The sequence below is a fragment of the Papaver somniferum genome, unplaced genomic scaffold (genome assembly GCF_003573695.1).
Source record: "Papaver somniferum cultivar HN1 unplaced genomic scaffold, ASM357369v1 unplaced-scaffold_158, whole genome shotgun sequence".
NCBI lineage: Eukaryota > Viridiplantae > Streptophyta > Magnoliopsida > Ranunculales > Papaveraceae > Papaver > Papaver somniferum.
Window position 1 is genome coordinate 878,418 of NW_020625264.1, and position 17,188 is coordinate 895,605.

A 17,188-nucleotide genomic window follows, 5' to 3' on the forward strand; every position below is an offset into this window, starting at 1 on the left:
GAATGCCCAACCTAGGTTTGGAATTGTGTGCTTCCCAAGTCCTCTTGGACTATTTTGCTTCTAAGTATAATACATTTGAGGAACCACAGTTGGAATTAGCATGTTTGCCCGTCCCTAGCACAGTTCACTTTGAGCTAGACCTTGTACATGATGAACCCCCAAAACTGCGAGATTTTGTTTCCAAAATTTTATCCGTTGAAAAATCCAGGTTTGGGGGTAGCTCATTTTGTTTCACAGTTTCACTTGCGTTTCTATCATACTATTATTGTGTGAAGTTGTTGAAACCGCTACACTTTGTCTTTTGGGTTGATCCTCAACTCTTTAGATTGTTAGTGTATGGTGAATTTTTTGTATATAATCCAGTAGATAAAATTTCTTAAAAACCATTTTGTTCATTTTGTATATATTTTGCTAATCCAATATGATCTCGGCTGAAATATGTTGGATTGTTTGCCTTGAATAACGGAGTTTTAATTCTGCTTTCGCCAAAATCGGGTATTCTCTCTCCTTTTACTCTACTCAGCATGTCCCTTTCCATATGTTGCATTTTAATTCTTTCCATATTTTGAAACATTGAGGACAATGTTTACTTTAGGTTTGGGGGTATAGAGTAGATACCATGATAATTTGCCATAATTGAAAACAAAACTCCATCTTTTTTTTGAAAAAAAAAATTGAAAAATTCCAAAAAAAATTGAAAAATCAAAAATTCAAAAAAATTAAAAAATGAAAAATCATAAAAAATGGAGCTCATTTACCTTGAAATGTTGACTCTTGTGCAAATATGTATTTTTATTAGGAGTCTTAGTCTAGATATTTAGGCACCCTGATTCTAGCACAATTCACATAGTGATAAGAAATTTGCACGCGCACGATCTACCAATACATGTATGGCCTCGATCTTCAAGGTGTTGGATAGGAAGTTACGATTGCCAATCACTTTAGAATACTGAACGAAACTTGACTAGCTTGTTCTTTGGTTGGTTGGGATAGAAGGTGGAGGTTACATTAAGAAAACAACCATCGAATTTAACTGGGTGCATCAAAAAGGGCTACCTCTTGCAAAGTGTCATGTAATCTTTTGTTTCTTTTTGTTATGTATCAAAAGTGTTTCCTTCAAAAAAAAAAAAAAAAAAAAAAAAATCGATGTATATATTCAGAAAAAAAAAAAAAAAATACAAAAAACAAAAAATCAAGTATTTATCAATTCCATCATCTCTTGTTCCAAAAATAAAAAGAGAATAGTCAATGTAAATAAGAGTCATGTAAAGTCATTTTGTTGTTTTTTGTAATAAGCAAGGAGGGTGTATGCCATTGATGTACAACGCGAGTAATTGTGAAATACCTCCAACTCATTCACAATTCTCGTAAAGTCCGGACAGCTAGCTAGATTTCGACCTCAGTTCTTAGCCTGAGAAACTATCTCTTGGTGATTAGTAGTCATGACTTCAGATCTTTCTTTACACATGTGTAGATACACTTTACACTCTTATCACATGTCCTTATTTGTTATCAGTGCTAGGATTGTGCCTTCGATAGCTAGATTGACATCTCCATTTTGCTGTGAGCTTAACTGTTTTGCACATGTCACGTTTGATGGAATATGAGCTTATATTTTGTCCTTAGGTTTTGTAGGCACACCTCTGGTAAACCTTCACGAGACTTCAACTCGTCCACTAGGGACACTTAGTGGTTTAAAAGGCTTAGTGCATACGCTAAATGCATTCGAGAGACCAGCGACAGTGGTATAGTTAGGATTTCCTTAGTTTGTTTTACTTGAGGACAAGTAAAATTCAGGTTTGGGGGTATTTGATGAGTGCCAAATATTGTATATATTTATCCCTTTTTGTTGGCATTTAACTCATCTTTTGTGCATTAATTCTACATTTTATCCCATATTCTGTATTTTCATTGTTTTCAAGAATAAATATTTTATTAATTAATTTTGCATTTTTAGGTAATAAATAAAGTTCGGATGAGTCGCGGAGCGAAAAGAGCAGAAAAGTAGTGAAAAGCCGGGAGAAATTACGCAAGGAAGCCGCGAAGAATGGTGCGCACAACCTCATTTTCTACACACAAAAGCGCCTCCGTTCTCAGCCATCAGATCAGTTCTCAGAAGCATCCGATGGTCGCTCCTTCATAGAGCATCAAAATCTGAAGTCTCTGCCAAGCACCACAGCGCTGAAATTCCAAGCCTTCAGATTAGATGGTAGTTGAATCCAACGGTCGCTCCCTTGCTGTGCATCAAAGTTTGATATCTCCGCCTAACACTACAACACCTAACTCCATCTAGCATCGTTGATTTTGTTGTATTATATAATCTAGCGGTCGCTACAAGCCTCACTTCACATCACCGTCCGATCTACCTACCAGCTCCATCCCACGGCCCATCTCACGAAACATCATCTCTTGATGGACCCGCATCACACCCTAGCGACCGAACCTATACCACCTACCCAAACGCACCCTTCACCCAAACCATCGAGCCCTCTCCACCATCACCTCCCCTCTGCAGCTCTGCAGAAACTCCACCAGCTCCGCCACCAACCTTCTTCACCTCCACTGCCACCACCATACCTCCACCATCATCACCCTATCACCCAACAACCAAAACCCATCTCCCCCCTAGCCCTCTAGTTCCCTATTTCCTCACTTTTTCACACTTCTCTGCCTGAAACCCTAGGCGTGAAAAATTGATGAATTAGGTAACCTAGAGTTGCAATTAGAGCATGGGAATGGAGCAGGAGAGTCAGAGGAAGAATGGGTCGACGCATGGGGGAGAAATTGTGCCATAAAATTAGGTAATTTGCAAAACCTAATTTCACTGATTTTGGGGGAAAATTGGGGAAAACCCTAATGATGTAATTGGGTATAAATTGGGACTATGGGTGTGTGTGAGAGATGATGCTTGGAGTAGCCAACATCCAGGACTTTCATGTCCTGTTAATTTCAGTTCAACTTTAGTCCACAGTTCAATTTTGAGTGTTATAAAATCTTTTCAATTTCAGTTGTGATGTTTGATTTCCTGCTTCAATTTCAGTATGTTCATGTCTACTATGTTCTGTTGATGTTACTGTTAATCCTGTTGGTCCTTGTTAGTGCTAGTTTTTCATGTTAGGTTAAATTAATTCCTGTTTAGTGTGATGTTTCTGTTAATGTTTTTATTTTCATATCCTGTTGATGTTTGTTAATGTTCCTGTCATGTTTAATTTTCTGTCACAATTGATGGAATGCTAGGCTAGGTATCTGTGAAGCATTGGTGTGATTGTGCAATGGAAGAAATCAATGCTCATACCAAGCTGATTTTCTTGCCATTCCTTGTGTATGCTTAGGTTGCACTGTGATTGAGCATTGGGAGAAACTAGTGCTCATAGCAAGCTAGTTTTCTTCCCATTCTATTTGTTTGCCTTAGCTTTGCCTTAGCCTTGCTCTGTCAGCTTCACCACAACTCTTCCCTTGGCCTTAGGCCTTGGTTCATCTTGTTTTGTTCTTTGCTTTTGCCATGTGTTGCCCTGTTTGTGTTTCCTTTTGTTTATTTTGTTAGCCATCTTCTTTAATTGCATTATCTTTGCTTCACTGCCACCTTTGCTTCTGTTGCTTTGCTTCTCTTATTCCACTGCCCTGCAGCTGCTGTGCAGCACTTGTGCTGCATTGCCTTTCCTTCCCTTGCAGCTGCTGCTGCTGCCTTTCTGCAGTTCCTGCTGCCACTCCACTTCCCTCTGTGCTGCCTCTGCCAAGCTGCTGCTGCTACTGCTGTGCAGCACTTGTGCTGCTGCTGCTGTTGTTGCTGCCAAGGCTGCTGCCAAGCTGCTGCTGCTGTTGTTGCTGCCAAGCCTGCTGCCAGGCTGCTGCTGCTGCCACTTCTTCTCCTGCCAAGCCAAGTCCAGTTCCTGAAGCCAAGCAAAGGCCCATCAAACTGAAACCCAATTCAGTCAACTGTGGGCTTAACCAAAGCCCAGCTGTTTAAGACAAAAGCCCAAGGTTTAGTTCACTGAGGCCCATTTCATTAAGGCTCAAAGCCCAGTTTAGGTTAAGGTTAAAAGCCCAATCCAATTAACTGTGGGCTTAATCAAAAGCCTAAGTTTAAGGCCAAAGCCCATTTACATTTCAAAGACCAACTGAGCCCAAGCTCAGTTTATTTTATTGTGAACAAACCCATTAGCACTCAAAGCCCAAATTAAGCCAAAAGGCTTCATAGCCCAATAGCAACTTAGAACCCAATTAGCTAGAACACTCCAAACACACCCGATCTCTGTGGATCGACCCGTACTTGCACGAGCTACAACTGACGACCGTGCACTTGCGGTATTACTGTAGGCCCCCGTTTCATTGCGCTTCATTTTTATAACACCTTTTCCAGGCCTGCCACCCATCCAGGCGGACATTATACCAACGCCCCATGCCAGGCGTTGATTATACCAACGCCCCATTCAGGCGGACATTATACCAACGCCCCATCCAGGCGGACATTATACCAACGCCCTGCATCAGGCGTTAACTTTACGAACGCGCGTCTACAGGCGGACATTATACCAACACCCGTCGGGTAGGCGGACATTATATAAACGCCCGACTATATTTGGATTTGGTCTTAATCGCCGACCAAATTTGGTCCGAGTTTTACTCTTTGATCAAATTTTGATCGATGGTCCGTCCCATTACGCCAGCCCACTCGACACCAAATTTGGGTTTAGTCGTCCACTGCAGTTGCTCTTAGACCCCATAAATCTGTAAATTTGGGTTTCATTCATTGTTGTTGAAAAATAAAATCTTAGTTTCAAATATTCTGACAGATATTTTAGCTAATTTAATTATATTTGCTATTATCTACTTCCTCAAATATATCATAAATATATTTTCTTCATAAATCTCTGCGTTGGAAAATCCCATTTCCTTCCCCAAAAATTCATTCACACAATCTTAAAAGAAACACTAAAAATAGATGATCCAGCTAGCATGAGTACCACAATAGATTGTTTGCTTCTCTTCATGACTTTTCAGTATCTATAAAGATATCTCCTATCTATTTTTTTTTGAGGAAAGTTAAAATTGATTATCAGGAGTCAAGGAGGCACACAAAAAAAACCAAAAATACAGACAGCCATTAAAGAGAGGTCAGAAGTGCCAAAAAAAAGAAGCTAACTGGTGGCAAAGTTACATGTAAATCTTTGCCTCCGAGTTGTGGACCAAATCATCGAAACACAAGCCTTCAAAAACTTGATAGGGAAGTCCCCATTGAAAGATAAGCGACTTGACAGCAACAATTACATCGTTTGGTGCAAAATCTTTGTTGTGGAAAACCCTTCTATTTCTCTCGATCCATAACGCCCACCAGATCGCGTAAGGAAGATTGTTCCTATGAAGCTATGGTTTGTATTTGGGATTTTCCTCTTCCATGACTTAATGCAGCCTTCCGTTGTCTCGCACATTGCTAAATCAACTTTAGAATATTCAAGAAAGTACGACAACACCTTATATGAGAAGGTACAGTGGAGCATCACATGATGTATTGTTTCATCCTCAGCTCTACACAAAACACATTGCGGAGATCTTACTATAACTCCTCTTCGAACTAAGTTATCAAAGGTTGGTGTAGCATTCCAAAGAGTAGACCAAATGAGAAAGGAGACTTTGGGAGGTACAGTAGCATTCCAAATTAGTTTGGGATCCGGACAACTATATGCATCATTGTCTATCATTTGGACATCATAGCAAGACTTCGTAGAGAATTTACCTGATTGGGAGGGGAGCCAATTTCTAACATCTTCTTGCCTAGTGATGAGTTCAGGATTTCCTATACCCTCCACCAAGTTAATAGCTTCCTGAACTTCCAAACGCCTCAAATTTCGATTAAATTAAAGATTCCTTGCTGAAATGGAGTGAGCCCATGTTATCGCTTCACTCACGGTTGCCTCTTTCGCTTTACTCAACCTTCACAACAGGGGATACTTCTCTTCCAACGGAAGAATAGTACACGAGCTATCTTTCCAAAAACTTGTTTTGCTGTCATCGTTAACGGTGATCCGAGAGTTGACTTGAATTAACTGCTTGGATTGCATAATCCCCTTCCACAGCCAGATATCTCCTATTTAAATAAGTTGGAAGTCCCAAAAGAAAGAAAAATCTTAAAAGAAAAGACTTACAGAAGGTCTGTAATGGCAGATGGTAGCTGTAGCTGTGATTTACTGCAAGCAGTTGTCGATGATATCAAGAAGATGTCAATCGATGTTAATTCAAGTGTGGGAGAAGATCAGTGTTCTTCTGAAATGAGCTTTTGTGAGATTTGCATTAACAACACCATGCCAACAAGCGTGAATTCAGTAGGACGAAGCCCAATGAGTTGCATCTCTGAGAAAAACTTTAAAGCCATGTTAAAATCCCACTTTGTGCATACCCAGTGATCATTGCAGACCAAGTAATCGAATTCTGATCAGTCAATGATTCAAAATATCCATGTGCATGATCTAAATTTTCACATTTTGCATACATGGTAACAAGTGCATTTCGTACAGATACGATACAAGTGATAGTATTCCAATCTTAGACCCAAGACAACGAATCTGCTTGCCGTTTTCGACTAATTCAAGACTAGATAAAAAAAAATATGAACACTTGTAAAAACAAACTCATTCAACCCTTGTTCCATCACCCATGACAAGAATTAGAACTACATTGATCCAGAGTCTTTATCCCAATATTTTATTAAAGGTTACCTTTTTCCATCACTCAAGAAAATTAAAAACCGTTACCAACAAGATCTCACCATTTGTAAACAGTGGTTGAGCTTGGAAAATTAGATATATACCAATGAAATAGATACTATCAGCAGATATAGTGTCCAAATATTTTTGATATAATTGAGTTGATTAAAGGAAACAGCGAATTCATGGTACTGAACAACACAAAAGTATTAAGAGATTAAATTTGAGACAGAAATAAAAAGACTTTAGAGAGAGGGATATACATCACACGCGAGAGGGATACAATATCAGAGGAATAATAGGTTTTGTATACGGGTACCCGCTGGTTAGAACCGAAAATTAAAATTTATATAAAAAAAAATGAGGAAGATAAAAAAGAAAAAAATTAAAATTTATATAAAAAAAAAATGAGGAAAATAATTAGTATTACTATATTTATATCCCATAAATATAGTGATAATTAGATTCGATAAAAATAAATTAGATTTGCCATTATCTCGTTTCCATGTAATCAGATCTATCCTTGGTATCTTCTACCTAAGAAAAGCAGTTTTGACTTATCTTGAGAAAAGCGATGTTATTTTAACTCAATTTCCTTCTCATAAATGCAATTGAATATCATACACAGAATCAAGAGACTCATCCCTTCATATTCATCTTCTACCATTAATGCTTTAAGTGCTGAATATAGTATCCAGCGTATTTTCCTGCATTATCATTATTATCAGTTGTTGCCAATTGATAAAGTTTCTTTTTGATTTTTATAGTATTGAACCGAAATGCTCTGAGCCAGAAAGACTGAGCTGAAAAACTGTGCGAATAGCTGTATGCCAAAGTTGTAATTATTTTTAACTCCATTTTTGTGTTTACTATATTTTGCAAAGTTGGCTAGAAGAACAGATTTAATAATTTTTATTGTTTTTGTACATTCTAAGTAACCTGTTCGTCTTTTGTTACGCTATCCTAGTAAACTTTCAAAAAGTTTATTTTGACAATTGATGGTTACTCTTAAGACACTAGTAAGCTTTCAAAAAGTTTATATCCAGTGATAATATCTCAGAACTAAACAAGTAATGCCAATACGAAAATCAATTGAAAAGCTTCCTCTAAAATAAAAGATGAAGATTTATATATATATATATTTTTGTGTGTGATCAATTTCGGAATTTTTAGCTTTAAAGGCAAAAACCGCCATTTTTAACTCATTTTCGCGGGCTTATATTTTTCTTTTTCTTTTCTTTAACAGGTGACTCGCGATTTGATCGAACCCTTGACTCGGAACAAACTACTCACTCACGAGTCACGTGTAATGGCTAAAATGTCCTCGAGTTTTTAAAACAATTCATTTTTCTTTCTTCGGTTTCACTCTCGAGTCTCTGGAGTTCATTTCAGAGTTCAGACTTCAGAGACAAAAACGAAACGCAAGATTTTTTTTTTTTTTTTTTAAGATGACGACGAAGGATGAAGGAGCCGTGGATTGAAGATCAACACAGGTATTTCATACTATTCTCCTCTTTTTGTCATTATGGTTTTCTGTATCTACTGGATCTTTTTTTTTAGGGTTTTAAGAAAGAATTCCCGTTAGTGTTATCATTTCCATTTTTTGATTTTTTTGTTGTGGTTTGAGTATTTTTTTGAGTAATGGGTTTTAATTGGATTTCGGTAATTTGGGGCTCAGTTTGAGTATTTGTGGTTATGGGGGATTTGTGGTGTTTATCATCTGTTTGTTTTATTGTTACAATGAAGTTGTAGGCCTGCTGCTACTCCTCCGAAATTTCGTTTCTCTTTTTTCTGGGTTTCAATCATTTTTAAGCTTGGATGGATTTATTTTGCGAAAGACAGTTTACTAGTGACTTAATCAGCAAAAACATTTTAGAAGGTTAATTTGGTCATACCATTGACAAGATTCTAGACATGACTGTCCATCTGCAGAATTAAATTTCTTGGCTGTAGGACTCATGTGCAATACTATGTTCGTCTACGGGGCATTCTTTATTAGATTGGGTCCTCAATTTTTAGTTATCGACAATGTTCAGATTTCAGTAATTCAGGATAACTGAAATATGTTAACCTGATAATTTTAATTGGTTCTTATGAGGCAGGAAAGAGACCTAACAACTGTTACTTCATGTCTCATAGCATTCATGTAGATACTTAAGCTGAAATGTCCTAGTTTATAACTAATGAATTCACTGAATATATACATTGGTGTAATCAAATTGATCTCTTTATAGTCTTTATAAGTAATTGAATAGAGCACATGCAATTTCCCAGTACATTTGGTCACTGACTATGCAGTATGCTTTTAGAATGGCTGAGATGTGTAGTAGCAGTAGCACTCTGCGTCAATAACTATTCTAGGAAGCAGACTCTTTGAGCTATAACGTCTCATTGGAAACTTGAACTCCTAGGGACGATACTGTGGGGTGAACTATTTAGTTTTCTCTTGCATTTAGCTAAACTTCTTATTAAATCATAACCAAACAACATAAATCCGTGCTTATTGCTTATGTTTCTTGTAAGACTCTATGTTTCAAACTGATATTCTTGTTCTGTGGATGGCTAGAATAAAAACCTGATAAAATTATATGTAGGTTTAGTAAAATGATGGGATGCGGATTGTGACTTCTATGCATAAATCATCGGATTCTCTGTTTTTCGGTACTCAAAACTATTATCCTTTCGTACTTCTATATTATAGAAGAGACTCTTAGTGTCTATAACGACTGAGTTTGACCGCAAAAGACGATAAAAAATAAGACCCATCCAGAACCCCAGTGCTTTACCCCCCTTATCTCAAAAGATCAAGGTTTAGCTGTTATTTCTCTTAAAAAGCTTTGCTTTTTTTTTTCTCTGTTTTAGAGTTTTTTGAATCTTTGTATGTGTAGATCTGTGATTTATGATCTTTATTCTTGTTGTTTTTCGTTAGCTTTTTTGTTTTGTTTTGTTTTGTTTTGTTTTGTTTTGTTTTGTTGATGGCAGATATGACGAATAAGGCAAGGTATCATTCTGAGAGCAAAAAGGCTTACAGAAAAAAGTTAAAAAAGAACAAAAGGGAAAAGGCTAAATTAGAGAAACTTCGAATTGTAAGGTCTGATGAGGAAAAGGAGGAGGAGGCTTATGAAATCATTACATCAGGGTATGTTTTTTTCTTCATTTATGCTATTTGATTTACTGAAATTAGCATCCAATCGAACTTGTTTTTTAAGTCAGCAGCATTTTGGTGTGTAATCTAGACGAACCCATAATTAAGCTTTAGCAAACCTCACATCAAATGGTTGAAACTTTCTTCTGTCGATGCATCTTGAAGCAATTGAAATTCCTCTTTCCTTCATATTCCTATCATATTCTCATCAGAAGCACAAGCTCCACTTGAGATGAAAGTAAAGTACCGCTAGATTTCCATAGTTGATCACCATTTCCACTAAATTTTGCTATATTGTTGGTGCATTTGTCTAACATGAGATTGGGGATAGATGATTGTCGAAGAGACGCAGTTGTCCATTTTCTCATTTGTTGGATCTCCAGTTTTGTTGTTCAATAAGCATATTGATTGATTGATGCTGTAAATCATAGATGGGAAAATGAATTTTGTTTGTGTTATTCTTGAAATTTCGAAAGCAATTTGTTGTCTTTCTGTACCACACGAACTGGATTTTAATGTATAGTTATTATCCATTCAGCTGTTTGATTCAGTGGTTCCTCGGCAAAGAATTGAATCATTGGTCATTCTTGATAAAATGCAGATGAATGGGAGACTGGACCATCTCTCCCTTTATCTCGTAGCTCAGGTGTCCACTCAAATTATTTGAATATTTTGTTTCCCAATGTTTGCTCCTTCAAATTTTGGGAAACTTGTTCCGCAATTTCGGAATTGATGCATCAACAGAATCAGGATTTTCCTTTTACACCTTACCAGTCCAAATTCTCTCGTTCACTTCATTAGTTGGAACTTGGTAAATCACTAGTATCTATGCGTATAGAAATATAACTTTGAATACTGGTTTGCCGTTCGTCAATGTGATTCTCTGCACAGAATTGAGTGTTTGAGCGAGAGGTGTACTGCTACTACTACACCAAGAAGTATACCGAACAGAGATTTTCCTGTTCCTATTACTCATCTTCTCTCTTCAGTGGTGCATTTAAGATCATTAACTGTTTCGTTTTTGTGTTTCCATATTTATGTTACAGTCCCACTGTAGAAGAACTTGAGATTAGTAAACTCGAGCACGATCCTTCCTCAAACAGTACTTCTACATCTATCCCCGAAGAAGATCTCGAAGAACTGATGACTTCCATCAAGAAAGATCCATTCTTGAAACCTATTCTGGAAGATCAAGGTCTAGTTATTTCTCTTAAAAAACTTCGCCTTTTGTCAGTTTCAGGGTTTTTTGAATGTGTAGATCTAAGATTTCTTGTTGTTGTTTTTCCTTCATTTTTTTTGATTGCAGTTATGACGAGGGGTAAGGCAAGGTATCGCACTGAGAGCAAAAAGGCATATAAAAAAAAGCTAAAAAAGAACAAGAGGGAAAAAGCTAAATTACAGAAACTTCAAACTGTAAGGTCTGAGGAGGAAAAGGAGGAGGAGGCTTATGAAATCACTATATCAGGGTATGTTTATTTATGAAATCACTAAATTTTGCTACATTGTTGGTGCATTTGTCTAACATGAGATTGGGGATAGATGATTGTCGAAGAGACGCAGTTGTCCATTTTCGCATTTGTTAGATTTCCAGTTTTGTTGTTCAATAAGCATATTGATTGGTTGGTGCTGTAAATCATAGATAAATTTGTTTGTGTTATTCTTGAAATTTCTAAAGCAATTTGTTGTCTTTCTGTACCACACGAACTGAATTTTAATGTTTAGTTATTATTCCTTCTTATGGCACAATTAGATGCATCTTGAAACACTTGAAATTCCTCTTTCCATCATATTCTCATCAGAAGCACAAGCTCCACTTACCAATTTCTACATTTGACTTGCTATCATAATGAGGTAAAAGTAAGAGTACGCAGTGGATCACCATTTCCAATAAATTTGCTGCATTTTGTCTAATATGAGATTGGGGATAGATGATTATCGAAGAGACGCGGTTGTCTATTTCTCCATTTGTTAGATTTCCAGTTTTTGTTGTTCAATAAGCATATTGATTGGTCGACTTGTGTTGAATTTGATTGGTGCTGTGAATTATAGATGGGAAAATGAGTTTTGTTTGCGTTATTCTAGTAATTTTCAAAAGCAATTTGTTGTCTTTCTATACCACACGACTGGATTTTAGTGTGTCGTTATTATCTACTCAGTTTGAGCTGATTGAATTGAATCACCGGTCATTCTTGATAAACATCCAGATGTCTCTTTCTTTATCTCATAGCTCAGGTGTCCTGCTGCAGGGTAGAACTGCATCATGTCCTCTCAAATGAGTTGAATATATTTTTTCCCAATGTATTTACTCCTGCTAATTTTTTTTTGTTTCACAATTTCGGAAATGATTTACAAATTACCAGTCCAAATTCACTCATCCACTTCATTAGTTGGAACTGGTAAGTCACTAATATCTATGCCTATAGAAATTAACTTTCAGTACTGATTTGCCATTCGTCAATATGAATCAAAGAACTAACCTTTCATTGCACAGACATGCTTCTCTGCATCAGAATTGAGTGTTTGAGCGAGAAGTATAACAAAGATATATTTTATCTCTTGTTCCTTCTTCTATCTTCAGTTGTACATTTAAGCTCATTAAGTGCTTTGATTTTGCGTCTTTATATTCGTGTTGCAGTCCTATCGCAGAAGAAGTTGAGATTAGTAAACTCGAGCACGACCCTTCCTCAAACAGTACTTGTGCATCTATCTCCGAAGAAGATCTCGAAGAACTGATGACTTCCATCAAGAAAGATCCATATTTGAAACCTATTCTGGAAGATATTGAGATTGGTGGTCCAACTGTAATGATGAGGTATCAAGTTATGTTTATGTCTACGTTTGAGGGTTTAATAACTTGTCATTCTTAAAAATAACATGTATATGTGTTCTAGATGTTGGTTCTTTTTAACTTAAATTGATTGTTCACATGTTTTTAATTAGGTACTTAAATGATCCAGAGGTTTTTCAGAAGTTGGCGCAGGCAATGGGTTTTGGAGTTTTAGGAGACAATGTTAGTTCAGTTGAAGATGATGCATCGAATGCTGATGCAGAAAGATTGTAATTTTTTGTTTCTTTGGTATTTTTTGACAGGCAGTGCATGGTATTTGGTGACTTCTGGAAGCCATGTCCTAGCCCGTGGGGTTTGGTGTCGTCTGAATGCCATCGTCCTAGCCTAGCCTGTTGAATTTGGTGTCGTCTGAACCCCATGGTCCTAGCCCTTGGTATTTGGTGTCGTCTGAGCCCCATGGTATTTGGTGTTGTCTGAACCCCATGGTATTAACCCGTGGCATTTGGTGCTGTATGAATACTACGGAACGTGAAGTTGTTTCCATTGGTGCCATGTGAATACTATGGAGCGTGAGCGTGAAGTTGTGTACGTAGATATACAACAAATCTGCTTTTGAGAATTACTTGGATAGTCATCGAGTCCACCAAAAAGAAACAAACAAACAGATCTTTCACTTTTCTTCTTCTTTTATTTAAAATTCAACAAATCTCTCTCTTTGTTCATACCGAAAGTAAAAGTAATCAATAGGGTCTCTTGCTTTTGTAAAGCTAAAATCATGTAGATTATCTTTTCTTAATCTTCTTCATCACACAGCTTTTTTTAAACTAATTACAACAAACTCACCAACTTTGCCAAAGGGAAACGATAAGAATCACAAGACAAATGCTCCCACCAAGACTTAAATTGTTGATTATTCTTAACTCCAACTCTTTGTTTACTATATTTTGCATAAATTTCTTACTGACTTGAGCGTCGGAGTACCTTTTTTATGGTTTTCTGTAGGTATCTCCTTGTCAATCCTAGGACATCTTTAGTAAAGGAGTATTGTTGAAACAGAAGGCAAAAGCAGTCTTGCCAATTCTGTAACTTGTAAATCACATATCATAATGCAGTTCTGTTGAAGATTCTAGAATCGTCTGATTGAATGACTTAATGCAGATAAACAAAGACGGGTCAGTGTAGAGTCCCTTAAAAGCAGTCTGTGTCCATTTCCCTTTTCTCCTACACGATTGGAGATGGTTTAATCGGAAACTCTGGATATAGAAAATTAGAAACCAGTCTGCACATTTTAATACTTGAATCCGGGCAAACTAATTCTTGCTAACTTCGTCGCTGAGTTTCAAAACCCTCCCTCATTCACTTGCTCGTAAATGAGGTGCCAGTGGTCTATGTGTAAGCCTGTACGGTGTACCAGATCATTTGTAAGTGATATTCCAAGCTCATTTAATTCTGATAATGTTGCTTTACAAATTATAAGCCGAGTCATTAACCCCACGGTGAGTTCTAAGCGAGTTCCCGGAATTGTCATCGACTTGGATCATTTGTAATAGCACATCCGACTTGAAAATACAATGGAGCAGTCATACTATTAAATAGATTTTTTCGTCATCATACAAGTTTTTGACTTTAGATCATGGATATTATAACCATGGACTGAAGATCAACATAAGGTATCTCTAATATCCTTCTCATTTTCTGTATCCAGTGGATTTTTTATTCTTCTAGCATTTTAATCCCCGTTACTATTATCAATATGTGCATTTGTGTAATCAAATCTATGTAGTCTTGATAAGTAATTGAGTAGAGCACATGAAATTTCCAGGCAAATTTGGTCACTATTCTTTTCTTTTAAAATGGCTGAGACGCAGTAGCACTCTCTGGGTTCTTCTTCTTCTTTTATGTAAAATTTAAAGTAAAGAAATCAAATCACTCCCTTTGTTCATGCCGAAAGTAAAAGCTAATATTAAGTAGATTATTTTTTTTCATGATACAGAGACTTTTAAATTAAACTCACCACGTTGTCTGGTCGTCAGGAAACCACGACCACGACCCAGGTTGGGCGTGAATCTTTTCTTCATAATGCAATTAATTAATTAAGTTGTTGTTTATGTATGTAATTAAACTGAGAAGAGAAATTCAATAAATAAAAAAATTACAGTAGTTTTTATGGTGCAGGCTGAATTCCGTACAAATGAAACGCTGAAAATTTATATCACCCGCTATTAACAAATTAACATTTTAATTATTCATGACCCAAATGGAGAATGTGATTCACATGCACTGATACTAGGCGATGACCGACCGACCTTAAGAGATATTTCTGGTGTACAGTGAATGAATTAAAAGTAAGGATAGGACTACTGACTACACACTTACGGGTGCTGTTTCCTTTGATTATTGAGACCAGTACCATCACGTGTGGTTGAAAGAAATCACAGGGAAAGTAGACAAATAATTTCTCCGTTGGTTTGTTATATTTCTGTACTGCATTCGGATTTCTTTTTGATGCCTGTTGGTTGATCAATTATTCATGAAACCATAAAGTTGATGTACAGGTCGAAGGTGTGGTTGGAGAAATTCCAGAGCAAAGAATAGATTTGATACTAGTCACCGACGAATATTTTAGTAATTTCCATTTGTTACGGGAAAAAACAATTATTGCTGCTGTCTGGTCATGTTGATAAAGTAAGATGCCAATTACAAAGTGATCTCTTCTTTTCTACGCACATAATTCATAGGATATTTCCGCATTTCAGGATTTCGCATTATCGTCTTATCTTATGGTTCAACTTGAACCACACCACCCATACACGTACAATGATCATTTACTTTACTTTTGAGAATCCACATTTCAGGATTTCGCATTATTCGTCCTCAAATTTATGGTTGAAAGTTGAAAGTAGTTTCCGTTGTCAGGTCTTGAACAGTATGGCACAATTATTTGAAAAACTAGCTAAGACCTGTATGATTCAAATGCATTCACATAATGCAGTACAAAAGTATGATGAACCAACAGCGAAATTGCACAACAAGAAAATCTTAACCTTGTTCCTCAAAAAAATAACTCTATCTCAATCTCTTAATCTGTTTATAATGGCGTTCGAGGGTGTTCTTACTAATGGTGCATCTGATATGTTGAAAAATCTGGTTACTCTACTTGGAAATGAGATTAGTCTTGCTTGGGGTGTCAAGGATGACCTGAGAATGCTTAAACAGACATTAGAGGTCATTGAGGCTAAAACATCCGATGCGGAGACCAAGCAGGTGAACGATGCTGCGGTTTCACTTTGGTTAAAAATGCTCAAACAAGTTTCTTACGATGCTGATGATCTTCTGGATGAATTTTCTTACGAAGCTATGCGCCGATCTCATCATAAGAAAAGTAAGGTAAAAGTCTTCTTTTCATCCTCCAATCAACTCGTCTTTCGTTTTAAAATGGCTCATAGAATCAGAGTAGTCAATAAACAGTTTAATCAAATAGCAACCGCTATGGAAAGATTTCAGTTTCAAACTACTAGCAGTGGTGGATACGACGAGCAACATAAGTAGCGGCTAACTACTTCATTCTTTGGAGATGCTTCAAAATTTGTAGGAAGGGATGCTGATAAATCAGAGATAGTTAAGCTGTTAACAACGATGAGCATGTCTTCGCCATCTTCTTTACCATCAAATTCTTCTGTAAATTCTAATATACATGAAAATGTCTCCGTCATATCCATAGTTGGTATGGGGGGACTTGGAAAGACCAGCCTAGCACAATCCATCTACAATGATAAATCAGTAGAAAAATACTTCGAAAAAAAAATGTGGGTGTGCATCTCAGATGACTTCGATGTGTTTAAAATCTTAAAAAACATTATGGAGTCGGCAACTGGTTCTAGATGTCAAGATTTTTCAAACTTTGATGTCTTTGTAAAAAAGGTTATCGAAGAATTACAAGGAACAAAATATTTGTTAGTTCTAGATGACTTATGGAATGAAGATCCCATAGAATGGAATAAACTTAAGAGTGTCCTAGACTGCTGCGTTTCTGTTGGCAGCAAAATTATAATCACTACACGCAGCCAAACAGTTGCATCTGTGGTGCAAGGTTTAATTCCTCCTTACAATCTAAATGTATTATCTGAAGCAGAGTGTTGGTCTATCATCCAGAACAGAGCTTTTTCTGCATGAGAGAGTTTATCCTGTTGATTACATTGCTCAAAGTGTTTACAAATGATGAATTGGAGAAAAACTATTAAAAATCGGGTGTTTGCAACGTTTTTGATTGTTGCAAAACACTGTTACATAAAACGATAAAAGCCAACTGTCGCTGTTCAGCTTCTACGACCCCCGCCTCTGTGTCGTTATCACTGTTGATAAACGACTGTCTTCGTGTGTCTGTTCTTCGTGTTCTTCAGTTCTGCAGCAGCAGAAATGGTGTTCTTTGCAACTCGATTTTTCGTCTCTGTGATGCTCTGTAACTCTCCCCCAAACTATCTCTGAATTATATGAGTCCCCAGCACACCATATATATACCCAACAGAACCTCCAAATATCGCATTAAACTCTCAA

General features: G+C 36.9%; 2 protein-coding genes across 4 annotated transcripts; both read left to right on the top strand.

The window, feature by feature from the left end:
* Window positions 1-8,068: 8,068 nt before the first annotated feature.
* Window positions 8,069-13,186, top strand: LOC113337295 (ankyrin repeat domain-containing protein 2A-like). 3 transcript variants are annotated; one of them, XM_026583007.1, is made up of 7 exons: window positions 8,069-8,194; window positions 9,684-9,840; window positions 10,893-11,041; window positions 11,153-11,312; window positions 12,207-12,242; window positions 12,482-12,658; window positions 12,787-13,186. In XM_026583007.1, exons 2-7 carry the CDS (start codon window positions 9,686-9,688, stop codon window positions 12,905-12,907), a joined length of 798 nt encoding a protein of 265 aa, XP_026438792.1. In that variant the 5' UTR covers window positions 8,069-8,194; window positions 9,684-9,685; the 3' UTR covers window positions 12,908-13,186. The 3 variants fall into 3 exon arrangements, with proteins under 3 accessions (XP_026438792.1, XP_026438791.1, XP_026438793.1); XM_026583006.1 differs by having other exon boundaries at window positions 8,078-9,840; XM_026583008.1 differs by lacking the exon at window positions 12,207-12,242 and having other exon boundaries at window positions 8,082-9,840.
* Window positions 13,187-15,727: 2,541 nt separating this feature from the next.
* On the top strand, window positions 15,728-16,807 carry LOC113337054 (disease resistance protein RGA2-like). The gene is made up of 2 exons (XM_026582746.1): window positions 15,728-16,016; window positions 16,227-16,807. Exons 1-2 carry the CDS (start codon window positions 15,728-15,730, stop codon window positions 16,805-16,807), a joined length of 870 nt encoding a protein of 289 aa, XP_026438531.1.
* The last annotated feature ends 381 nt before the right edge of the window (window positions 16,808-17,188 follow it).